Here is a 25,525-nt window from a genome sequence, read left to right as displayed (position 1 = left end):
CCTCCCTCCCAAACAAAGAGCTGCCCAGTCTTGCCGCCAGGAGACCCCCCGGGACAAGCGGAGGTGGGAGGCCCCCTTTCTACAGCTGGCCAGCAAGCCTCTGCCTGGGATCAAGACGGGGGCTTGCCGTTCCCCAGAAATGGCCCCCCCAGCCCCCGCTTGCCAATGGCGTCATCCTAAAGAATCAGAACGTTTGCAAGAGTTCCATGACGTCAGAGAAGCTGAGCCGGGGGCGGGGGGGGGGGCTAGCCGTGCTGAGGCCGGGGGGGACCCACCTCCTCCGATCCGGAGCCGAAAATCAGCAGGTCAAAGGGGATGGCGGCGACCATGTCGATGAGGAACCAGCCCTTGAAGTAGTGGATGGCGATCTTGGCCGGGTGGCTGACCACTTCCTCGTTGGAGTTGACGTAGGTGGTCCGGAAGTTGATCAAGATGTCGATAATGAACATGATGTCCACGATGAGGTCCACCACGTTGAGGGGGCTGCAGGAGTAGCCGCAGGCCCGCCGCTGCACCTCGTCTCCATCGTTGAGCAGGAAGGCCGCCGAGTACGGCGTGAAGATGGCCGTGTAGATCACGAGCAGCAAGATCAGCCAATCCCAGACCGCCTTGAAGGGACTGTAATGCAGAATGGTCCATTTGTGGATGCGGGGGGCCTGCAGCTTGTACTCCGGGAGGACGTCCGCGCCCAGCGACAGCACCTGCCGGCAAGGAGAGGAGAGGAGGCAACCGGGACCGTCAGCTCCGGGGGCCAGGTGAAGCTCAGCCTCCAGAGACTGAGCTTCAAAACCCGGCAGCCGAGGCAGCCGAGACAGAGGAGCTCTTCTCAGCTTGTCCTGAACTCTTCCAGTGCCAGAGACGCCAAAGGGCAGCCTCACCCACTGCTGGCTGGACTGGAAGGGAAGGGAGGCCAACCCCTCTGGGCTCCAGGCAGGGACTCTGGAGGAAGAGCTGCCCTGACAGATGGCTGCCCAGCATGAGACAGCCAAACCTCTGCCAGGCTCTCCTTCCCTCTCCATTCCTGCTGTCTGCCACCTCCCCTTGAAGGAATGCCACTCGTGCTTACGCTGGGCTGTCCTAAGGAGAGTTGCACTCATTTGACACCGTTGGAAGGGGGGCATTCAGAAGGGCTCCACTTGGCACAGCCTGGGGCTCTAAGGGATCTGCCTGCAGCTGTGGTGGAAGGGGGGAGGCGGGAAGGGCCTTTGATTCGCCAGGATTTTCCACAGCGGCCTGATGGTCCATTTGCCTGCAGGCTTTTCTGGAGCAAGACTGTCTGTTTTCCCTTCCCATAATACTCAGCAACATTGCCCCTGGTTTTCCTGGGGGGATCTGCATTCTTCTGGAGCTATTCTCAGGTTTGTAAAAAGATCTGACAGCTCGATTCATGCCCCTGAATCCTGGTTCTAAGCATCTGCAGAAGGGGCTGGGCTGAGAATTAGGGGGCTGGAGGGGGGGCTGCGAGGGTCAGCCAGACGTGGGGCTCAGTGAGCGCCTCCAACCTATTTTCAATGGTCAGAGGCCAAATGAAGGCCAAAGATCTGCAGCAGGAGCCGAGCACCTGCCTCTCCGCACACTCAGCACAGTTGAGAATCTGGAGTTGCCAGCTTTGGGTTGAGAAATTCGGGGGGGGGGGGATGGTTGGGGCAGAGCCTGAAGAGGGGAAGGGGGTCAGGAGAAACATTTCCAGGGAGTCTGCCCCCCAAAGCACCCATTTTCTCCAGAACTGATCTCTCTAGTCTGCAGATCAGCAGTAACCCTGGAAGAACTCCAGGCCCCACCTGGAAATTGGTAACCATGGTTGGGCTCCCTGGGTGACCTGCGCTTCAAGTCAAGGAAGCCGTGCAAGCCTGCCCTTCCTCCTGAGAAGCATCTTCCATTGCATTCAGTGTCCAAAACTGCCCCTGGGGGGGGGGGGGATCTCCCTGAGGCAAGACCTGCACCTGGCGAGGCCTCTTCCCTGGACAATGAGACGGGGGGGGCGTAGTGGCTAAGAGCAGGCGCACTCTGATCTGGAGGAATCAGGTTTGATTCCCCGCTCTGCCGCCTGAGTTGTGGAGGCTTCTCTGGGGAATTCAGATTAGCCTGTGCACTCCCACACACGCCACCTGCGTGACCTTGGGCTAGTCACACCTTCTCGGAGCTCTCTCAGCCCCACTCACCTCACAGGGTGTTTGTTTGAGGGGGGAAGGGCAAGGAGATTGTCAGCCCCTTTGAGTCTCCTACAGGAGAGGAAGGGGGGATATAAATCCAAACTCTTCTTCTTCTTCTTCCTTACCCATAAGCCTTTCCCACGCTGCTCTCTCTGCCCCTAGCCGGCCAGGGCTCTCTCACTGGCTCCTCTGGACCACGAAAGCTCAGCAGGCGGCAGCCGAGATTCCCCCCAAGTGGCACCCCCCGTCACCTCTTGGCGCGAGAGGAGGAATTAGATGTCCCGGGTGATGGGATGGGCACAGGGCTATAAATAGAAGACAGAGGGGGTGGGCAGGGAGGGCACGTGCCAAAGGCTGTTCAGCCTCCCCTGGGGACAGCAACCCACGGCAGCTGGCGGGTGGGCCAAGATCTCAGGCACCTCAGAGCTCTTTCGGGGGGGGGGGGAGTAGGGGAGGGGTTTTTATCACAGTCTTTTAAAAACATCTGTTTAGTGTTGGTCTTCGTATGGTACTAGTATATATTTTTGTATTGTTCCTACATTTTTTAATGTTGCAAAGTCAACTGATGGATTTCTGGGAAATTGTGACCCCCACCCCCCCCCCCCCCCCCCCCCCCCCCCCCGAGCCCTGCAGGGATGAGGCGGGATAGAAGTAGAAAAAACGAACGAACAAACTTCATCCTTCATATGTAATTTAAAAATCCTAAGCTGTAAAATAGCAGGGTTTTTTTTAAGTATGACAAAACTGACATAGCTGAAATTAAAATAGCTTCTTTCTAAAAAAAAATTTTTTGGAAACATCTAATTATTTTTTAAAATGGAATGTTCCATGTATTGTCAAAGGCTTTCACAGCCGGAATCACTGGGGTGTTTGTGGGTTTTCCGGGCTGTCTGGCCGTGTTCCAGGAGCATTCTCTCCTGACGTTTTGCCTGCATCTGCGGCTGGCATCTTAGGAGGATCTAGATGGTAGTAAAGATGCCTCAGCCACAGATGCAGGCAAAACGTCAGGAGAGAATGCTCCTGGAACACGGCCAGACAGCCCGGAAAACCCACAAACACCCAAACTGACCGTTCTGTTTTGCTGGTGCCTTCAGTCTGCTCGTGGGGTAGCCCAGCACTAGCTGGAGTGTCCTTCGTCACCCAAGGCCCTTCCTGCCCGCCCTCAAAAGACCTTCCTCACACATCAGACCTGGGGGGGGGGGGGGGGCGGGAGATCTCCTGGGACTGGCGCTGAGCTCCAGGTGGTGAGATCTGCTCCGCTGGAGAAAACGGCTCTCGGACCCCACAGAAGCCCTCCCCTCCCCCCCTCTCCTGGTGTTTTCCAGTCTGGGCAAACGGACTGGCTGGGAGCTGGGAGCTCAGGGGGTCCCCCTGGGGTCTCCAATGCACACCGGACGCACCCTGCCACTCAGGGCTGTCTCCAGAGTAGGACCCCTATGCCCCAACACAGTCAACAATACCACCCCCACCCTCTAAGAGTGCCAAGCAACAACTAAGTGCCCTTGAGCATGTGCAGTGTGCCATTCTGTTGCCACCAGGCAATCCTTCCCCATTCCACTCTGGGCTGGCAGCATGCACACTCTGCCCTTTTGATGCTCAGCACCCCCCAGCTGCAGGCCCACGTTGCCCCCCCGCCCCCCCTTTCCTCTGCTGCTGCCGCCAAGGGCCGGGGCATCGATCGGGCCAGGGCACGGAGCCCACGCGGATGACGCATCAAGCGCCCAGCTGGAGCCTGACCTCCTCTGCCTAAGCACGGCACGGCCAATCAGGAGCTGCCAAAATATTACGTAGGGGAGGCTCTGAGCATAAACAGAGTGCCTTTGCCACATCACTGGGACACTGGAGATCAGCATCAGTTAGTGAGGCCATGTTTCCAGGCAGATGGATTGGGGGGGCCGGGGTGGGGGGGCTCCACCTGCCTCCTTTTCCAAAGAGGACAGCCTGGCTTGCTTGAATCCCAAACGATCCTCATCCAGGCACAAAGAGTCTGCCCCACAGGAAACACCCCTGAACAGCTGGGGGGGAACAATTCTCTTCCCCCCCCCCCGCCTCCGCCTCAGCTTCCCCACAGCCAGGACTCCCAAGAGAAGTCCCAGAGTGTGGCAGGCAGGCAGCCGGGGGTTGGGGGTCCCAGTCCCAGGAACAAGAGTGCCTCTGAGCACAGAAGAGCACCCATCCCTCTGTTCGTCCAGCCTGCCCCGTGCATCTGACCTTGACGCCAGGAAGCAAGCCTGTGCCCTGGCCCCAAAGGAAGAAGCGTCTCCCCCTCATCAGGTCTGTGGGTGGGGGGGGGGGCAGGCCAGACCTGGGCCCCCACCTCCTCACCTCCTGAGCCACACGGTCCTTCTGCCCCTTCACCCACAAAGCCCCAGGACAGCCTCCTCCTGGGGGCACAGGTACCTTCTCTTCCTTGCTGTGCCGCGTCCTGGCCCTGCTTCTGCTGCGGGCATCGTTCTCCAGGCACAAGCAGGTGCCCCTCAGGGAGACGCCGGGCATGGGGAGCGCTCTGGACTGGGAGGCGGCAGCCGGGGGCCCAGAGAAGTCCTGCAGCAGCTGCAGGAGGGAGGCCAGCATCCCTCACACCCGAGGGAGGCTCCCGCAGCGCCGCGGCCCACCACCCCTAGCCCGGAAGGCCACAGAGGCAGGCCAGTGGGCACAGGGCAAGAGGGCCCCTGCTGCTGCTCAGAGCTGTGGCCATGTCACGGTCTCCTGGCAGGGCACCCCCTGCTGGCGGGGGGCAAGGGGAGAGACGGGCGTTCTGGCAGCAGGACGACGATGACAGAAAGAGGCAGCCGGCAAAGGGGGGGGAGCGAGGCAGGCAGGCAGGCAGGCAGGCGAGTTATTGGGGCGGAAATTTTACCCAGCCTGCCCTGCTCTCAGAGCAGCCACAAAAGGAGCCTGCAGGGTCAGCCTCCTTCCCATTAACCCCTTCGCCTGCCACCCGGCCCAAAGCAGCCAAGGCACGCGAGGGGGCTGGGGGTGGCACCACCGTCAGCAACGCACTGAAGGAGAGGGCGAGTTCTGGCAGCTATTTTCGTCATGCTGGCTGCCCTATGAGAAAGGAGGACGAAGCCAAGAAGGCACCCAGGCAGAGCGGAGGAGACTCAGAGGCCATCTAGTCCAGCCCCTGCCCAACTGGGCCAATCACAGGTGGTCCAGGCAAAAAGCCTGCTCCAAATAGCTCCAGCTAAGGAACCGAGGTCACTTCAGCCGGGTCAGGGGGGGAAACTCCGCCTGCCCATCGGCTTCTGTACTCCTGATCTGCCCGCCAATTGGCTGATGCCGTGGAGGCCAGCTGAGTAGCCAGTTCTGAGCCCGGCCGGCCACTCCGCTGCACAGGTCTGGCAGGCTCATTTACTCCAAGGGGTTGGCTGGTTGGGAGACTCTCAAAGCCTGCCTCTGCCACAGACTCACGCGCTGCCTGCAGCCAGTTCCTCGGTCCCAGCCTGAGCTGCAGCAACCCCCCCCCCCCGCGCCCCCCCCCCCAGTGCTGCAGCAAAGAGAAATCAGGCAGGAAACCGTAACACCGCTTTGCAGACAAAAAGCATTCCCCACTCAACAAACAGCAGCACGAGCAGCAACGCTGGACGCCTGGGACATTCTCTGTTCGCTCCAGGCCTGGAGAAAACTGAGACCCCACGACACACGGATCCAAAAGCCGCCACCCCCCCCCCACCCCACATACACACGCACACACACACACACTAGGCTAGGCCGAGCCCGTGGCTTCCTGCTTAAGGCCCTAAGCTGGGCTGGGGAGGGGGGGCTCATGCCAGACTGGGCTGCCCCTGTAAGGGTTGGCAACAGTGCCCCCCATGCTCCATTTTTAGCTGCAGGGAGGGGGAGGGGAGACCTGGTGCCTGCCAGGGGTGGGCCAGGCTGGTTACCAAGGAGCTGAGCACCCAGCCGGGCCCGTCTCTAAAATCAACCAGCCTCTCGGGGCAAAAGGTTTTCCTTGAGCAGAAAGGAGAACTGGCTGGGGTGGGCCCCTCACCTGGGAACGGGCGGCTGGGCGCACCTGTGGGCGTGGGGGGGGGAGCTCAGAGAGGCAGCCTCAACATGGGAGGGAGACGGGGCATGCCAGGTTGCCAACCTCCAGGAAGAGCCTGGAGACCTCTCAGAATTGCAGCTGAGTCCCCCTGGAGGGAGTGGCAGCCTCTCCACTCAGCTCCCGCCTGGGCACGGGGGTCCTCCAGAGATGCTGCCCTCCTCCTTGCCTGGGTGATCCTTCCGTGCCCCCATTTGCATTCCAGCTCCAGGGTGGGGAACACCTGGAGGTTTGTGGGGGCAGAGTTTGGGGGAGACGGGTTTGGGGGCAGGGCGGGGCTTCAATGGAGCAGCATAGCCCCACACAGTCACCTTCCAAAGCAGCCATTTTCTCAGGTGAGCTGATCCCCGTCACCTGGAAATCAGGTATAATAGTGGGACTCTTCAGCCACCACCTGGAGGTCAGCCACGTTGGCTCCCGTTGGGTTGCAAAGCACCTGACAGAAGTCTCCCCCCACATGATCCAATGGGGGCATCAGGGGTCAATTGACCCCCCGTGTCCCTCTGGCAGATACGCCACTGCTCTCAGGCTTTCCACAACCTCCCCTTGAGGGGCTGGAGCTTCTGCCGTGTTTCCTGCCCACCCCTGAACCCGCCCCAGTTTGCCAGCCCCTTCCTCAAAGCAGAGCGCTCAGCAGCAGATGAGATCTGACTAGCACAGAGCACGAAGAGACCTGACCTTTGGCTGGGACTTCCCAAGCACCTTTCCACAGGCTCGCTTGTTCAGATCCTTACAACAGCCCTGTAGTGTAGGCTGGTATTTTAACCTCACACTACAGACTGGGGCTGAGAGAGTTCCGGAATGCCCCCTTGTGAATTCTTAGCAGGAGGGAAATTCAAAGGGAGAAGCAGCCGAATAGGGACCGTTCCAGCTGCGCAGCCCAGAAGGACGCCAGGAGAAGAGGGTCAAAAAATCCCACAGCCACCACTTGGCCCCACTGCCCCTTTCCCCGGCACAACAGCAAGCTGGGTAGCCAGCAGCTCTGAGATCCTCTCCTCGGAGTCACTCATCCCCTGCTCTGTGCCTTGGGCTGCCACTGATGCCAGCCGCTGCCCAGAGGCCGCTGATGCCAGCTGCTACCTAGGCCTCCGCGTGGTTCCTCCAGCCACTTCTGCCACCACACTTCAGAGAGCAAGACTGACCAGGCGTGGCGTTTTTTCAGTGGTCAGGCTGAGAGCATTCAAAATATAAGGGAGCGGATTAAACGTGTAAAAAGAATGCCCGTTGCCTCTGCAAGCATTCAGGCTGAGCAGGACTGCAAAGTTAAAAACATCCCTACACTTGGTACTGATCCTACACAATGTTCAAGTAGCACCGGCTGGCTTTACTTGATATGGCAGCAGTTTAACGCTTTGCATTGCCCTCGTTCCCCGAGCAGGGCTTCCTCATCCACGTGGGCCGGGTGGGACCCCAGGCAAAGGCCTAGCCCTGTGTGGCACACGCCTCCCTGGTCGGAAGCTATAAGACGAGAGAGAGTTCCTTCACTGCACCCAGAGAACTTTAAATCTCTCATGGGAGAGTTCCTCCCGCTGACCATTCAGCCCTTCCCACCTCAAGAGGAAGGGTTCCCTGTCTAGCCATTTCATAGAATCATAGAGTCGGAAGAGACCCCCAGGGGCCAGCAAGTCCAACCCCCTGCCATGCAGCAGGAACACGAAATCAAAGCACTCCCAACATGCTCATCCAGGCTCTGTTTAAAAATTTCCAAAGGAGGAGACTCCACCACTCTCCTTGAGGCAGCGAATTCCACCGTCAACAGCCCTGGCAGTCAGGAAGTTCTTCCTCATGTTTAGGTGGAATCTCTTTTCCTGCACCTTGAACCCATCACTCCGTGTCCCGGCCTCTGAGGCAGCAGAAAAGAAGCTCGCCTGTTCCATCTCTGGCTCTTCAAGGGGACTATACCAGCAAGTGAGGGAGGGTCAGCTAGTGTCCTGCTTCAGCCAGAACTGCCAGCATCTGTAAGCCCTTAAATACTCTGCCCTTGGAGCTGGACGGCTCACCCCCTGACCCCTTCCTTCCTGTCCTACTCACAGAGTGTAGCTGCAACGGCTGAAGCACCGGGGCCAATTCTGGCACGGAGGGCCAGGCGCTGGAAGCACGTTTGCTCTGCTGAGGGTGAAGTGCTGCAGAGGCAACCATTTTCGGGCAATTCTCAGCTCAGGCGAAGGGCCACCAGGGGGCTCTAGAGCCAATTTCCAAGTCCCAGAAGCCGGGAGGAGACCAGCGGCCCCGGGCACTGAGCAGGTCACAGCGGCTGGATGGGACCGGGAGCCCAGGCACGCACCGGACCGGACCCTCCGGGCTACCTGCACAGACCCCTCGGGGAAGGCCTTGCCAGCTCCAGACTCTAAAGACAGAAGAACACTGGGCTCAGTGGCCAACAGCCCCTGACAGGGCAGAACTGGGCAGCCAGCCACTCCGGTGACTCTGAAATATGCCCCACACCGTGCCAGGTAACCGTCTGCACGCAAGCGACACACAAAGCCCCCCCCCCCCCAAGGTGAAACCTGAAACTGAGAAAGAAACGGGGCTGGCCTTTCGGGCCACAGGAGATGGCCCCCTCCCCCTCCGCTCCATTGGCCCCTGGGGGGCTCCGGCTGAACCCCGGCCTTTTTCACGTGGGCAGAGCAGGGGCAACAGAGGGCCTGGCATGTGTGCCCAACACTGGCACCAGGCAGCCCTTGCCATGCTGGCCGGGCCAGAAGAATCTCCTGCAGGCCTAGTGGGGGGGGGGGCTGGGGAGGGGGGGGCCCCTGCGCTGGACCCAGCTCTGCCCACCAAAGGGAGGGAACTGCTGCTGCCCAGGGTGGTTTCTGAATTCCAGGAATTCTCTCCACCTACTCAGAGGTCAGAAGAGCCCTGGGGGGCCCTCGACACTTTCTGAAGTGGGGGGATCTTTCCACAGGGAGAAGCTCTCAGTGGGGTTGGGGGTTCACATATGAAGCTGCCTTCTACTGAGTTGGATCTGCTGCCCATCTGAGCAGGCCACGGATGGGGCTCCGTGGGTGGGTGGGGGGCACAAGTTCTGTGGCTCAACTGCAGCCGTCTCTGCTTAAAGGACTCCAGAGGTGCAGCTGGATGTGAAAAATCTTCACCCGAATCCTTGCTGAGTCTTTTCAGCAGAGACGACGCCTGGAATCGAACCAGGGATCGTCCGCAAGCAAAACTGGTGGTGCCCAACCCCTGAGCCACACTGCCCCCCTCCCTCAGTGATCCAAAGGCAGGTGCTCCCCAGGGACAGACTGCACTGGACTGCCTTTTGTGCCCCCCACCCCCCAAAAACACGCCAGGTCCAGCATCCCCCCACCCCCCACCCCTTCCCCCCGCCTGCCTCTCCTGGCCTCACCAAGGCTCAAAACCCAGCCCCACAACACACGAAACGGTAAAGCGAAACCTCTGAACATGTGCAAAATGCACTCCGTGTCCCACCCACCTGCCAGGCACCCAGACCCAGCCCAGAGTTCCAGGGACCCTGGGACCCCCACCAACCCCCTGCACTCTATCCCACTCTGCCCCAGCTGAGGCCCCTCAGCCCCCCTACCTCCTGGGCTACCAGGCTGGAGAGGCGGACGGCATGGCGCACCCGGGGTCTCTTGCCCTCCTGCTGGCTGCTGCTGTCCTTCCGGCCCTGAGACATGCTGGGTGCCGGCCGGGGGGAGGGGAGGCGCTCTCTCAAGGCATGACGCCCAGTCGCTCGGTCGCTCAGTCAGTCGGTTGGAGGGGGCGCGGGGGGCCTTTGCCTGGGCTCCCACAGACAGCGGCTGATGGCCAAACTCCACTCGCAGCCCAACAGATGGAGAAGCAGCAGGCAGAGTCTGCCCCCTCCCATGCCCCCCCCCGCCACCGGGAGGCCTGGCTGGCTGCCGCCCACTCAGGGACACCCCCCCCTCCTTCTCGTTCACTGGCAGCTCAGCTCTGCTAGGCTCTGAAGCAGATGTCCCCCTGCGCTGGCCGTCAAGGCACAGTGTGTGTGTGCGGGGGGGGGGGGGCAGGAGACGGGGGAGGCAGAAAGCCCTGGGCCTGCCCCATAACCTGTCTGGGGCCCCAACCCCACTCCCTCTCACGTGCCCCAGTCCCTAGCAAGTCCCCCACCCCACACACCAACACTGCGGTGCGGTCACCTTGGGGCTGCGCAAGGCAGAGGAGGGGCTCCCAATGCAGATGCCTCCAGAGACAGCCCAGCCATGAGTTATGGGCCCATAAACCCTCCGGCTGTCCCAAGGAGAGAGCGCCCCCCCCCCCTGCGCTGCACTCACTCGGGCACACCAGCCGCGGAAGACACCGCCCGGGCAGAGCATCTCACGTGCACACCCCCCCATCGCCTCCCTGCCCCTCCTCAGCCAATCCACATCTGTCCCCACCCCATCCACCGCTGCTTCTTCACGGCCCCAGCGCACCACAGCAACAGCAGGCAGATCAACTCTCTGCACCCCCCACATCTGGCCGAGGTTCCCTGTCCAGGCGCACCCTCACCTGCACATGCCCCTGCTCCCAAGGAGACCCTTTCCAGCGGCGGCAGCAGAGCAACGACCCACCGCCAGCAAGACGCCAGGCCCTGGAGGGGCTCTCCCGGAAGGGCTGGGGGCAAGGAGCAGTGAGGGGCTGCCAGCAGCTTGGACAAAGGCGGGCAGGGACTCAGGCAGAGACACCTCAAGGGGCTTAGAACCCAGGTGTGACCCCCACCCCTCACCTGGCAGGGTGGTGGGGATGGTTCCAGTGGCCCCCAGGCCCCTGCCCCTTGGCAGCTATGCCAATCCTGCAGGAAGAGACGTGGGCGGGAGGGGGTTCCTTGAGAGCGGCCGCTGGTCCCAATTCAGGCCACGGCAAGGCACACTTTTTGGAAGGAGAGAGAGGAGAGAAGGGCCAGGGCCAGGCTGGGAAGGCGGTGGGGGGCTTCTGGGGCCCCTTCCCCCACTCCTAGCCCTGGAACCCACGTTCAGAGAGGCAACCTGCGCTCTTAGAAGTGCCAGTGCTTTGGGGCATGTGCAGAGTGCCTCCTCCTCCTCAGAACATACAGAGAAAGCGGAAGCATTGAGCAGTGGGCAAATCCCGCAGGCTTAGATTCCGGTGCAGGCACATGAAAGAGTTCCTTGCTCCTCTCGTCTCCTCACACTCCCGGTCCTGATCCGAGAGGCAAGAGGAGGACTGGCCAGCTGTCTTAGAGCTACTCCCCAGAGCAGGACTGGTACGGCTGGACCCCCCTGCGAGGAGAGCTGCCTGAACAACACTGAATGCAGCAGGTGCCTGGAAGCCAGCAGGGCGCTCCAGGTAGCACAGGTGGGGCTCACGTGCCACCTGAGGGCCACTGGGGCTGATTCCCTCAGGCCAAGAGCATTTCCGGCTTGGGCCACTCTCACGGGCCAGTCGGGCAAGCGTGCTGGTGAGCCGGGGGCCCAACCGTCGTGTGAGAGCAGCCCAAGCCAGAAATCTGAGCCTGCAGGATATGCCCACTGCTCAATGCTTCCACTTTCCCTGTAGGTTCTGAGGAGGAGGAGGCACTCTGCACATGCCCCAAAGCATCCTGGGAACCCTGCTACAGGCCTCCACAGAACCAGAATGTCAGCCAAGGCTGCTGCCCCCTTTCCTGCTCGGAGTTTCAGCCCAGAGAGAGCTGTGACCCACAGAGAGAGCTGTGACCCACAGCGACCCCCCCAGGACTGCGGCTTCAGCCCAAGGCTGCTTCCTCTCCTCCTCCTCCCTTGAGTCATGTCACACACACCCCCCACACACACACATCATGCTGAGAAGCCGGGAATTCCTGCTCCTCACTCATCCAGGGAGTGGGAGAGGCTGGTCTGGCTGTAAACCCCCCCCCCCATTCCTCTATTCTTTCATTCTTGGCTCCCTGCCCCCCCCCCACAGGGCAGCCCCCACTCATTCTCCTCTCTGCCTTTTTCTCCACCGCAAACTGCTGGGCAGTTGGCTAGCCTGGCAGAGAGGTTCAAAGGAGAGCTGGGATTTGAACCCGGTTCCCCAGCTCTGACGCCAAGCCCAGGGCCCTCTGCAAAACTCCTTCAAGCTGCGCATCTTGAGATAGGGCAGGTGCCGGAAAAGAGGCCCCCGAGCACCAGCGCCAAATCCCTCCCCCTCCCCCCGCAAATCCCCCCCCCCCCCGGAGCCAGAGGGCCCACCTGTGTGACTTTCTCCGTGACGTGGTGGGTGCGGTCCTTCATCTTGCTGGGGGCGATGATCTCTTTCTCGCTGGGCGGGGCGGTCAGGAAGGCCTCGGCCTTGAAGTCCACAAAGTTGAGGGTGATCTGGGGGATCCTGCTGATGGCCCGATAGCGCACGAGGTCCGAGTCGGAGGTGGAGTTCAGCAGGTGGTTCCGGGCGTGGTTCACGGCACCTGCCGAGAAGCCAGGACAGACGTGGCGGAGGGGGTGCCTGCTGGCCACGCGGAGGGGACCCGCCCAGTGAAGGGGGCCCGCCCGGCCTTTCCTCGAAACAGGCAGGGGGGGGAGGTGGGGGGGGCAGAAAGGACTTCCGGTCTGTTCAGAGGCCGTCACCCTTCTTGGGCCCAGCAAATGTGGCCGTGTTGATTTGAGTGACAGGGACAGGGCAGGCGCAGGGCTGGCCTGGAAGACAATCCGGAAACCTCAACTAATAAGTCACGCAGCAGCCGAGTGGGGCTGCCCCACTTTGTGCTCTCTGTGCTGCTCTTTACAGCTGGCAACGGCTGCCCACCGGGGCCTTGGTGCATAGAGGCCCCCTCCCCAAGAAGGTCAGAGGCCCACCTGCCACCAGTGGCCTGGCGGGATCTGGCAACCACACTCCTTGGCGCTGCCCCTACCAGCACAAGGGAGGGCCACGGGGCTCAAAAGTGGGGCCCTGCTGCTGCAGAAGTGCTGGGGAGCCAGGCCCTGCCTGGGGACAAGGAGGAGGAGAAGGAGAAGAGGACGAGTTTGGATTTATATCCCCCCTTCCTCTCCTGTAGGAGACTCAAAGGGGCTTACAGTCTCCTTGCCCTTCCCCCCTCACAACAAACACCCTGTGACGTGGGTGGGGCTGAGAGAGCTCCGAAGAACTGTGACTAGCCCAAGGTCACCCAGCTGGCGTGCGTGTTGGGAGTGCACAGGCTAATCTGGTTCACCAGATAAGCCTCCACGGCTCAAGTGGCAGAGCGGGGAATCAAATCCAGTTCCTCCAGCTTAGAAGCCAGTCAGCTACACACATTCACCTCCGGCCTTGTCTTGGGCATCGCTGGGAAGAGACGAATGTGACCCCAAGAAGGGGCTCAGTCGGATGGTCTTCCTCTCACCCTCTGACCCCCTGGCTGTATCCCACAAGCAGCCACTCACACACTTGTGTGGCATCCAATGGTGTCACTAGGAGATTGGGGGCGGGGCGAGTCCCACCTGATGGCGCTTAGCTGCCCCCCTGCCCCAGAGAGTTCAGGGCTGGGGTGCAGCTGTGGGGGGAGGTGTGTGTGATGAGCTCCAGGCACCTTTGTAGGACACTGCCCACTGACAGCCCCCCCCCACATACCTGTGCTGGCGTGGTGGCCCTGGCCCCGCCCCTTGTCGCTCTCAGCCTTCATGGCCTCGATGTCGTCCACGGAGGAGGCTCGGCGCACGCTGAAGAAGCTCTGTGAGGGGAGGCGGCTGCGGGTCCAGGCTGCAGTTGGAGAAGGAGGCCTGCAGGTTGAGGCGGGGGGGCTTGTCCATCCGTGGGGAGGAGTGGGTGATGGGGGGCTCCGCCCCCCCGCCCCCCTCACGCTCCATCAAGGCCTGCCGGTCCTCAGGCTCCCCGTGGCCCAGGCAGGTGTTGTCCAGAGAGGAGGGGGCCTCGTTCAGGGCCACGGACTCACTGCTCTGCTTGGAGAAGTCCACCACCACGTCTTCATCGGGGTCGTCCTGTGGCAGCGACTGCTTGCTCCCGGTCGAGGCCAGCAAAGCCGGCAGCTTCAGCCGGAAGGACTTGCCACGAGCTGAGGTGGGGGGGGGGGGAGAAAGAGAGAGGGGAGTTGGTGAGACACGCCCGTGGCCCTTCTCTGTGCAGAAGGGACTTCGCTCTGTGGAAAAGGGGCCTCTAGGATGCCCCCCTCCCCCCTGTGGCTTTGCTTCATACAGCCCCACTTGTGGGAGGAAAAGGTGGCACGTGGATAGGGGGTCTGGAAAGTGGGGAGGTCAGGATTCCCCCCGGTGGCCTCCCCCAAGTGAATGCCGAGAGAGGCAGGAACACAAGCTCCATTCGTGGTCTCAGAGGATCCTGGGCCTTTCCATTCTGCCTACCCTACCTCACAGGGCTGTGGTGAGGCTAGAAATGCACATGCTCGCATGCCTCTGCCTTGTGCCCTCTGGGGGCGGGCTACAAATCTGACTCACGAAAGGCAGGAATGTCTTGAGCAGCCCACAGAGGCCTCGGACACTCAGTGAGAAAGTTCCCTGTGGGCTGCTCTCGAGCAGCACCTACCAATTCTTTTAGAAGTTTGTTTGGGGGAAACAGTATGGTGTGGTGGTTAAGAGCAGGTGGATTCTGATCTGGAGAACCGGGTTTGATTCCCCACTCCTCCACCTGAGTGGCAGAGGTTTATCTGGTGAACCAGATGTGTTTCCGCACTCCTGCGTTCCTGCTGGGTGACCCAGGGCTAGTCACAGTTCTCTCAGAACTCTCTCAGCCCCACCCATCTCACCAGGTGTCTGTTGTGGGGAGAGGAAGGGAAAGGAGCTTTTAGGCCACCTTGAGTCTCCTTACAGAAGAGAAAGGTGGGGTATAAATCCAAACTCTTCTTCTTCTTCTTTGCAGCTAAAACCACTGTTTGCTTTTAAAAATATATTATTCTAATGTTTAATTAGATATAATAATGAACTGAATGAGTAATGGTTTGGGCTGCAAGACAGAAGTAGTAATGAATACCCTCGCTGGCACAAGCAAGAGCTGGTGCAGGAATGCCCAGTGGGGAACAGGGAGCAGCTGAGAAGAGAAGGACCCGCAGGGAAGGGGGACCCCCCCACCCCGGACAACAGAACTCTGACTTTCAAGCAACCAAGCGGGGAACAGAGGGCTTAACTGAATGCCACAAGGCACCCCATCCCCCCCCCCCAATTCTACTAGCACTTAACAGTAGTGCAAAAAGACACGTGGACAGAAGTGATGGTGTGGAAGCCCACCCTTGTGGACGAAAAAATGCTGAAGGCCCTTTAAGGAGCAGCAGTGCGTAGGAGGTTAAGAGCTTGTGTATCTAATCTGGAGGAACTGGGTTTGATTCCCCGCTCTGCCACTTGAGCTGTGGAGGCTTATCTGGTGAACCAGATTAGCCTGTACACTCCCACACACGCCAGCTGGGTGACCTTGGGCTAGTCACAGCTTCTCGGAGCTGTCTCAGCCCCACCCACCTCACAGGGTGTTTGTTGTGAGAGGGGAAGGGCAAGGAGATTGTCAGCCCCTGTGAGTCTCCTGCAGGAGAGAAAGGGGGGATATAAATCCAAACTCTTCTTCTTCTTCTTCTTCTTAAAACAAAGACCCCAGAAGGGGGGAAAGGGGGAGAAAGGGTTTGCATGGAGGGAGGCTCCAGCCCACACTGGACTGACTCACCCACTCAACTCTCTTGGGCACAACCACACCCGTTGCCTCAATGGAGGCTGACCCACAGGAGTCCTCTGTAGTCAGGAACACACACACCCCGATCAGCCCTACGCTGTTCGCACAGGCTGGGCCTGCTCCTGGGGACTGCAGCTCTCCAGCCAAGACAAAGCCGTTCACCTTCCTTTCCACACTGGGGGGTGCAGGGCCGGAGCAGCGAGCTCCAGGACCACGGAGAAGCTGGGGCAGCCAGCACTGACCAGAGGAGGAGGCCAGAACGTAAGTGTGTGCGGACAACCCATGAGGGTGGAGGGGGGGACCCCTTTATGCTGGCAGACTCCCACGGAAGCAGCTGGACATGCATGCAGCAGAACCCCGGGCAAAAGACCCCCACCTGTGGGGAGCCAGGCCGCTGGCGAGACCCAGTGGTTGGTGTTCTTGACCGGGCTGGTCAGCAGGTCCCGCTCCATGACCACCTCGAAGTTCAGGATGAACATTATGACGGCCCCATCCTCGTTCTTCACCGGCACCACGTCCACCAGGCACAGGAAGCAGCTGCCTGCGGGGGGGTGGGAGGGAACAAAAGGAGAAGGGGGCCGTCAGCTCTTCCGGGGAGGGGGGGTTGGGGGAGAGAAAGGTTTTGCAGTGGAGGGAGGTGGGAAGGAAGGGCCAAGATGGGGAGCCAAGGGCCTTGCCCGCCCCTCCCGTGATGCCAAGGAAGCCCCAGCCGGAAGGGGTCTCTTGCAACAGCTGCTGCGTTTTTAATGCCAGCCCTTCTCCCCCTGGGAATCGGCGGAAGGCCCGAGGAGGAGCACACCTGCATTCCTACAGTGAATCTCTACGGAAGCCCCATTGGCAGCCGGCCAAATGTCAGACCTCGGCCGTCCAGCGTTTTCTGAAAGCTGAGCTCTTCCGCTCAAGCAGCTCAGATCTTGCCGGGAAAGGGGCTTGGCTTGCCAGGAACTTCTAGCAAACTCTGTCAATGGGCAGAGGACGCTTTGAAGGGGGCCAGAGGTAAGGGTTGGGGCCTTTGGATTGACTGGCCGTACCCATGCCATGCCCTGCCCTGGCGAGCCCGGTCTCAGCAGAACCTGGAAGCTAAGCAGGGCTGGTCCTGGCTATTTTTTGGATGGGAGGCCACCAAGGAAGTCCCAGTGATGGCAAACCACCCGTGCTCCCCTCTTCCCTTGCAATCCCCACGGGGTTTCCACAAGGCGGCTGTGATGTCACAGTCCTTTCCCCCCCACCACGTCTGCCCTGCTTTTCTTTGGGTGAGGGGCTGAGGTTCCCACTCTGGCCTGACCTAGTAAGGGGGGGCCCTCGGGCAGTGGTGGGATCCAAAAATTTTAGTAACAGGTTCCCTTGGTGGTGGGATTCAAACAGTGGCGTAGCGCCAATGGGGTTGGGCGGGGCACGACAGGGGCGTGGTCAGGCATTCCGGGGGCGGGGAATTAATAATTTCTCTGTTACTGTTACTGTTACTGTAAAAAACTCTTACTGTAAAAAAAGTTCCTAATTTCCAGCTGGTATCTTTCTGTCCATAATTTAAACTCATTATAGCAAGGCCTATCGTCTACTGCCAACAGAAACAACTACTTCTCCTCTAATTGACTGCCTGTCAAATACTTAATACTTTCAAATACTTAATTTTGTTTCCAGAAATCAAAAGAAGGAGACTTTCCTTAAACAAGGAACTTTACTGTATTTCTAAAACATGTTTTTAAAACAGCCCAACAGGGAGAATTATCCCGTTTTCTACCTTCGCTAACCAGCCACATAGGAAACAACAGGACTTTGTGATTTCTGGACCTAATGGAACTTCTAACGGAAAAGCAGACCCAATTAGCAACCCCCTCTCGGCACACACAAATAATTAGTAACCCACTCTCGGGAACTGGTGAGAACCTGCTGGATCCCACCTCTGCCCTCGGGGTCTCCCCCATGCTCAGCAAGCAGCTTCCTCAGAGCCCCTCCCGTTCCATTCATCCGCTCTGTGCCCAGAGGCACCTGGGAGAAAGTTTTCCAAAACCTGATGCTGCTATTTTGCCAAAACCGAAAAGGGACCTTAACCTGGAGAACCGGGTTGGATCCCCCACATAAGCAGCCGACTCTCATCTGTGAACTGGAATTGTTCCCCGCTCCTGCACATGAAGCCTTGCGTGTTTCCCCGCTCCTGCACATGAAGCCTTGTGTGTTTCCCCGCTCCTGCACATGAAGCCTTGTGTGTTTCCCCGCTCCTGCACATGAAGCCTTGTGTGTTTCCCCGCTCCTGCACATGAAGCCTTGTGTGTTTCCCCGCTCCTGCACATGAAGCCTTGTGCGTTTCCCCGCTCCTGCACATGAAGCCTTGTGTGTTTCCCCGCTCCTGCACATGAAGCCTTGTGTGTTTCCCCGCTCCTGCACATGAAGCCTTGTGCATTTCCCCGCTCCTGCACATGAAGCCTTGTGTGTTTCCCCGCTCCTGCACATGAAGCCTTGTGTGTTTCCCCGCTCCTGCACATGAAGCCTTGTGTGTTTCCCCGCTCCTGCACATGAAGCCCTTGTGCATTTCCTCAGCCTTCCTCTGTACACATGAAGCCTTGTGTGTTTCCCGGCTCCCTGCACACTTATGGAAGCCTTGTGTGTTTCCCCGCTCCTGCACATGAAGCCTTGTGCATTTCCCCGCTCCTGCACATGAAGCCTTGTGCATTTCCCGGCCTCCTGCACATGGAAGCCTTGTGTGTTTCCGCGGCCCTCCTGCACATGAAGCCTTGTGTGTTTCCCGAACGGCCTCCCTGCACATGAAGCCTTGTGTGTTTCCCCGCTCCTGCACATGAAGCCTTGTGTGTTTCCCCGCTCCTGCACATGAAGCCTTGCGTGTTTCCCCGCTCCTGCACATGAAGCCTTGTGTGTTTCCCCGCTCCTGCACATGAAGCCTTGTGTGTTTCCCCACTCCTGCACATGAAGCCTTGGGCTCGTCATAGTTTTCTCTTAACTCTCTCAGCCCCACCTGCCTCACAAGGAGTCTGTTGCGGAGAGAGGAAGGGAAAAGCAGTTTGTAAGACCCTTTGAGTCTCCTAACAGGAGAGAAAGGCGGGGCACACATCCAAACTCCTCCCCTTTTCTTCTTCTCAGCACAGCCTACCCCCACCCCCACCCCCACCCCCGGGGCAGGCAGCTGCCCAGGAAGCCCCGTGGATGAGAATGCCCTGATGGGGGTGTGGCTCGAGCAGAGCTGTTTGACCCCCCTCCCACGATGCCCAGGTGCCAACAGGGCTTTCTGCCCTGCTCTGAAGCCCCCCTACACCGAATGCAGGACAGCAGCTGGCCAAGACCAAGCGGGCGATGCCAGCGCTCTTCACAGCTGCGGCTTCTTCCCACACCCTCTGGCCCAGCAGCTGTGATCGCCCCCGCCTCGGCCGCAGAGGGATTATCTCTCCCAGCCAGCAGGGACGGAGCAGTCCCCTCTACTTGGGGGAGGCAGCTGCACCCTGACTCCAGCTCCTCCCCTTTGCCAGTCCCCAGCCGTCCCACAGACATGCCCCCTCACAGCAAAGGGGCAGCCGGTCCTGGGGGTGGGGGTTGGGGCTCCGCAGCCAGGGTGCATCAGGGCCCCTCCGGTGCCCCGTGAAGGGCAGCGGCTGCTGGCAGCAGAACCACCCTGACCTCATTTCCCAGGGAAGCCAGAGGGATTTGCGGCCCAGCAGTGGCGCAATCTTCCTCACAGCTGCTTAAAGACGCACCCAGCCCCCCCCCCCAGCCCCACTGGGAAGCAGAAGCCGCCCGAGGCCAGGCCAGCCGCAGCCCCCCCCCCCCCGCCACCTTTGCTGCTTAGGCTGCTGCCAACTGGGCTGGGGGCTCGAGCCCTCCCAGGCTTCTGTCCCCTCCCCACCCAGGTGTCTGTGAGCACTCCCTGCTTCAGAAAAGGCACTCTGCATATGCACCAAGAGTTTAGCTCCTATCTCCTCCAGAGGCTGAGACCGGCTTCCCCTGATAAGAACATCAGAAGCCGCTGCTGGGTCAGACCAGGGAGAGTCCATCTAGTCCAGCATCCCGTCTCACATAGTGACCAACCAGGTGCTCTGGAGGGCCAACAAACAGGGTACAGAGGCCGGGGCCTTCCCATGACACTGCCTCTCACCACTGATAATGCAAAGGTTGACTGCCCCTGGACAAGGGAGCTCCTGCTGCCCACCACCTCTCGCAGCCCTTGATGGGTCTCTCCTCCCCGATTCCCCCTTCGTCTAAAGCAGCCCGTCCCTCCCGTCCAGAGGGCTTCTTCTGCTACTTGAGGACTCGGCCAGGTGTCCAGGGAGGGGGAGGGGTGGAGGGGCAGAAAGGAGCCCCAGCCAGGCGTGAGTCTCAGCCCCGCCCATTGGGCATCCCTTCCGTCCTCTCAGGGCAAATCTCTTGAGCCCCTGGCCCCAGAGATAAGCTCAGCAGAAGCAGGGCGACCTCTCAGGCCTGGGGTGGGCGGGCAGGCAGGGGGACCGGGGGGGCCGAGCTGGTCGCTGAAGCCCCTCCCTCTCCAGCCCAAGAACAGTGATGCCAAATGAGGCTGTCTGCTTGGCTCCCCTTGCCAGGGACAGATGAGGACCCTGTCTACCTTCCAACTTCACTTCTCGGCTCCCGCCCACTAGGCCTCCTTTCGCTGTGGCAGACGAAGCCTCTCCCACCGTGCCTCGCCTAGGCCCACACGGAAAGCAGCAGCCGGCAGGAGCTTCTGAGGACGTACAGAGTGCCCTTCCTCACCACAGACTGGTCACAGTCAATAGCTGCCTGGGTGGGCTCAGGATCCTGCCTGTCTCAGTTGTGCACAAAAGAAGAAGAAGAAGAAGAAGAAGAAGAAGAAGAAGAAGAAGAAGAAGAAGAAGAAGAAGAAGAAGAAGAAGAAGAAGAAGAAGAAGAAGAAGAAGAAGAAGAAGAAGAAGAAGAAGAAGAAGAAGAAGAAGAAGAAGAAGAAGAAGAAGAAGAAGAAGAAGAGTTTGGATTTATATCCCCCCTTTCTCTCCTGCAAGCCCCCCCCCCCCCCGGCCAGGTCTGGAGAGGAATTTAATGGCAGCCATGCCAGGCAGGGAAGCCCTCCGCCAGACTGGCACAGCTGAAATTTGCTCACTGCAGTGTGTGCCGGCATGAGCCAGGCAAAAAAAAGGCAGCGCTCTCTAGGTTCTGGCCCTCACAAAACAATGCCAGGCCTGCCTCCCGGGTCCCTGGCCAGGATATGTCCACAGTGGCTGAGCATGGGCAGAGTTCAACGGCCTCCTTCCCCTCATGCTCACCTGCTGGACCAGAGCTGCCCGCCGGCCCCCCAGCCCCTGGTCCCAGCTCAGGACAAGAAGAAGACAGCCCCGGAAACGGCTGCAGAACTTGGCATGAGGAGCCAGAGGGGATTCTATGCCTAAATATGGCTGTGGCCAGGCGCAACGCCATGGCAACAGGCTCCCGAGGGAAGAAGGCAGCCTGACCGTCCAGGGCAGGGGTAGGGAACCTGCGGCTCTCCAGATGTTCAGGAACTACAATTCCCATCAGCCCCTACCAGCATGGCCAATTGGCCATGCTGACAGAGGCTGATGGGAATTGTAGTTCCTGAACATCTGGAGAGCCGCAGGTTCCCTACCCCTGGTCCAGGGCTATCAGAGGCCAGGCCCCTTCCGACGGGCACGCCTGCTCCGAGGTCCGTGCGGCCCTTCGTGTCCATCGCTCAGCACCCCCTTCTCTGGGCCCTGGGGGCAAGCCAAGGGCCGACTCAGAGGGGGGTGCACCGAGCCCACCCAAGGATCTGACATCTAAGCCATCAGCCCTTGGAAACTGGCGTCCCAGTAAAGCACATCAAGGGCGTCAGAGGATGCCTGAAGGAGACCGGGGGGGGGGGGGCTCCCTCCTGGAGCGCTGGGCCAGCCACACTTGCCCCCTCTCTCAGCCCAGGGATTGGTGGAGATAGACTGGAGGGGCAGAGGAGACTCATTGGGTGCGTGGTGGGGGGGAGGAGACGGGGTTCCATTCTGGGCTCCAGGAAGAACGGCCGGCAACAAGGTCCTCCAGGGAGAGGAATATGGGGGAGTGAGCAGGAAATGAAGCCAGAAGGAAGGGAGGGCCCCTGCTGACCCCCGGCCCCACCTCCTGCAGAGGCCCAAGCCCAGATCCAGGGGCTTTATTACCCCTGCCTGTCAAGCCACAGAGGTGACTGGAGGGGCCACCTGCTGACCCCGTCTCCTCCCCCCCCCTCGCACCCAATGAGTCTCCTCTGCCCCTCCAGTCTATCTCTCCCTCCAGAGGGCCACTGCGAGTAGCAGAGTGCTGGACTAGATGGACTCTGGTCTGATCCAGTTGGCTTGTTCTTATATGTTCTTATGTGGGGACACACCAGTTCAAAAAATGACATATATATCTGCAGGCTTGGAAGCATCTCTTGGAGCTGTTCACACAAGTTAGAATCACCATGGGGCACCCCTATCTCCACCCCCCCCCCCCCACCCCCCCCCCGCTCACGCCCCTCCTGTAAGTAAGGTGAGAGCCAATACCTGGTGACAAACGAGTGGTGCGCAAAGATCATCACGACAGGCACAAGAGGCCTGGTAGTGGGGTTCAGTGGTGAGGTTGGCAGGTTGCCCGTGCTCAGACATGTCATGATCAGTGGCTCCAGTGGGAGGCGGACGTGAGCGTTGCACAAAGAGGACCCGGCGGTGGCGGTGCTCCAGGCGTGTCCATGTCTGCCCGCCTGAGGATTTTTGGCGCACTTCTGCACTTTGGTCAGCAGGTGGCACTCTTGCCTTTAAAGCTGCCAATGCTTGTTCAGTGAAGGATGTGTGTATGTGGGGGGTGCCCTTGGGGGCTGGGTTGAAGGGCAGCGAGTGCCCCCCCCCCCAGGTCTGCCCCTCTTTTCGGGAAAGGGGTGGGCGGAAAAGCAAGAGACGCCTCTGCCAGCTGGCCTTTGTGGAGGGACAGGGCCTGGCCCCATGGTGGATTCCGCTGCAACACCCCACTTCCTATATCCAGGCAGCCTCTCCGGGCGTGTCCCCCCCTCCCTCCAGCTGCTCTCTGTGTCCCCCCTCCACTGGGAGCCAGCCAGCTGTTCCTGAAAAGCTGCGGGGTGGGGAGTCCCGTCAAGGTGCAGGTGGGGGGGAGGTGGGGGGTGAGAGTACAGGTGCTGCCAAAGGCCAGGCTGGCAGAGGCTGATGCTGGAACCATCCCACTGGACAGGCCTCTCCTGCTCTGGACCTTGGCACCGGGACTCCTCCCTACTGTGGCTTTGGAAAGTGTGCTCTTCCTGAGCTATCTCCTTCTCAGCTTGGCACCAGCAGGACTTGGTAAGAAGCCCAGAAGGGGCACCTGCTTCCCTTCCCTCCCCCCCCCCCCGCCTTTAGACCTTTCATGAGTTTCAGCCCAGAATCTTTTTCTAACACCAGGACATAGCATAATATGGAGAAACTGAAGAGCTTGAGCATGTGCAGAAGGCTTTCCATGCAGAACTACAGCCTCTCCCAAAATGCCAGTCAGTGCCTCTGAGCACGCACAGAGTACATCTCTCTCACCACTGAAATAAAGGGAAAGGGTATTCAGACCAAGAGCAGCTTCCCAGGTGAGGCTCCAAGCCCCCCCCTCCATTCCAGCTTTCACCCCCCTGCTGATGCCACGCTTAGCCAAGGGCTTCCTGGTCTCCGGCCCCTACCCAAATCCAAGGCCAGGGCCTACAACAGCAGCAGAGACTCAAAGAGAGCCAGGGAGGCTCAAGGGAAGTGAAGTCCTAGCCACACAAACCCCTCCCTCCTCGCACACCATCCCCAGTGCAGCCCAGGGTTAATTCTCGCCTGGTGCAAAGGGGGGGTCCCTCCAGGAGCTCAAGGTATTAGCCAAGCTCCCCTCCCCCAGCACCTTTAAGGGAGACTTTTGAGGGAGGCCAACCAGGGTGGGAGTCAAAATAATTTAAATCCACCAGTTGTTTACAAGCACCATTTTTTAACAACCGGTTCCCTGCCGAAGTGGTGTGGAACCGGGCTGAATTCCCTGGTGGAGGCGGCCAACACACACCCCGCGTCACCTTTCAGTCATCCCTGGATGACTCCAGCATGCTCTATAGGCTGGGGGGGGGGGGCACTCCAGCTGCCAAGAGCCTCAACAGGCCACGGCCACCAAAGGGCCACAAGGGCCTGCAGACGCACTCTGTGATTGCCCCAGCTCCGCTCTCACCCCCCCCCCCCAGGGAACAAGCCTGGCTGACCACCCTCCACTTCATGCTGCGCTGCAAAGGCTGAGGTCCAGCCACGCCCAGGCCTCCCCTCCCTGAGCACAGGACCTCCCGCCCCTGCCCAAAACACAGGCCGCTGGCAAGCGCCTCAAAGCAGTGTGGATGCACAGATGACTCCTGTTGTGATCTCTGGATCACCACACACAAAGCACCTGGCCAAATCCCCCTTGAAGTTTCCCTCTACAGCCCCGTGTCTCCACCATTAGGCCTCTTGCCCCCCCCCCCTCCCCAAGCCACTGTCCTTCACACACAGCCCCCTCCACTCATCCCCCTACGGCCCGCCTCCAAGCATTGCAGAATTTCTGCAGGCTACAAATGTATCCCTAGGGGGCCAAGAGGGAGATGGGTGGGAGGCAGCTGCACCCTCACCCCTGAGAGCAGCAGCGCCCCTCCCTTCTTGTTCTCGGCCGCTACCTGCTCCCTCCCTTGGGGCAGCCGAAGCCAAAGAGAAGTCAGCCCGAGGTCCGGCCCAGCCAGACCGACTCGCACGCCTCTCTCCCTCCTCGGCCAGGGCTGTGGCTCCGGCCCCCCAGGGTGGCAGGCCAGCCACAGGGAGACGAGGCGCTGCTCCCCAGACCCAAAGACCCCTTTGAAGGAGGAGGCTGAACCAGGCCTGCCAACAGACCAGGAGGTCACCTGCCTCGGAATCCCCAGGAGCACTTGAAGGGCTGGATGCCTGAAGAGGGGCTTCTGTGGGCAGGGAGCCAGACGCTCCAGGCGTTCGTTCCCCTAGCCCAGTGGTGGCGAACCTTTGGCACTCCAGATGTTATGGACTACAATTCCCATCAGCCCCTGCCAGCATTGGCAGGGGCTGATGGGAATTGTAGTCCATAACATCTGGAGTGCCAAAGGTTCGCCACCACGGCCCTAACCCAAAACAGCTTCCTGCCAACCACCACAGGCCCCTGCCAGACCTAGAGCAAGGAGACGACCCCTGCAGCAACGCCAGGGGTCTGCTCTGTTCTGACACCTGCTCAAGTGATGCTCCCACCGGACCTCAAAGCACCAGCTGGGCCCACCTGGCTCATCCCCCACCAGTGTGAGTGGGGCCATTTTTTAAAAAATCAACACTGCTGCTCTCAAAAGAGGCCAATTCAAGGCCAAAGAACAAATGGACACAAATCTGGCACTGATAATTGCAAGATAACAATGGGGAAAACAATCTCCCAGGACATTCTGTTGTCCATGTGCCCATCACGCCACGGTCCTCGTGCCAAAAAATTCCAAGGGGAGAATCCAACAGGAAGAGCTGAGCTGGAATTCATCAGGTTTCAGACCAGTGGGAAGGCCGTGACCTCAAAGGACATTGTGCTAGCTGACTCTGAGACCTCTGCCTCCTCAAGGGATGGGGGGGGGGGGCGCTGGTCCTGGGCAGGATGAGTTACTCTGGCACCCCAAAAGCTGTCAGGTAATTTTGAAGTCTGAGGAGTCTGGAGGGAGAAGTTGAGACAAAGGCACCAGAGTTACTCCACGACCTTCTGGGCAGGTGCAAGCATTTCACTCTGCTCTTCCGGGGCGACCCCTCTGCTGAGGACAGGCAGCCCCCCTCACAAGACCTCTGTGCCGCGTGTTGCCCAG

At 59.9% G+C, this 25,525-nt stretch overlaps 1 protein-coding gene across 1 annotated transcript in view; it reads right to left on the bottom strand.

Moving 5' to 3' along the window:
* Nucleotides 1-25,525, bottom strand: part of KCNH2 (potassium voltage-gated channel subfamily H member 2) — a 57,768-nt gene that overhangs the window by 15,776 nt on the left and 16,467 nt on the right. The window contains 5 exon segments of the mRNA XM_048511176.1: nt 276-701; nt 12,333-12,547; nt 13,687-13,811; nt 13,813-14,128; nt 16,118-16,282. Coding sequence (XP_048367133.1) covers nt 276-701; nt 12,333-12,547; nt 13,687-13,811; nt 13,813-14,128; nt 16,118-16,282 — 1,247 coding nt within the window.

This window comes from Sphaerodactylus townsendi, linkage group LG11 (genome assembly GCF_021028975.2).
Source record: "Sphaerodactylus townsendi isolate TG3544 linkage group LG11, MPM_Stown_v2.3, whole genome shotgun sequence".
Taxonomy (NCBI): Eukaryota; Metazoa; Chordata; class Lepidosauria; order Squamata; family Sphaerodactylidae; genus Sphaerodactylus; species Sphaerodactylus townsendi.
This window is presented reverse-complemented; position numbering and strand designations above follow the sequence as displayed.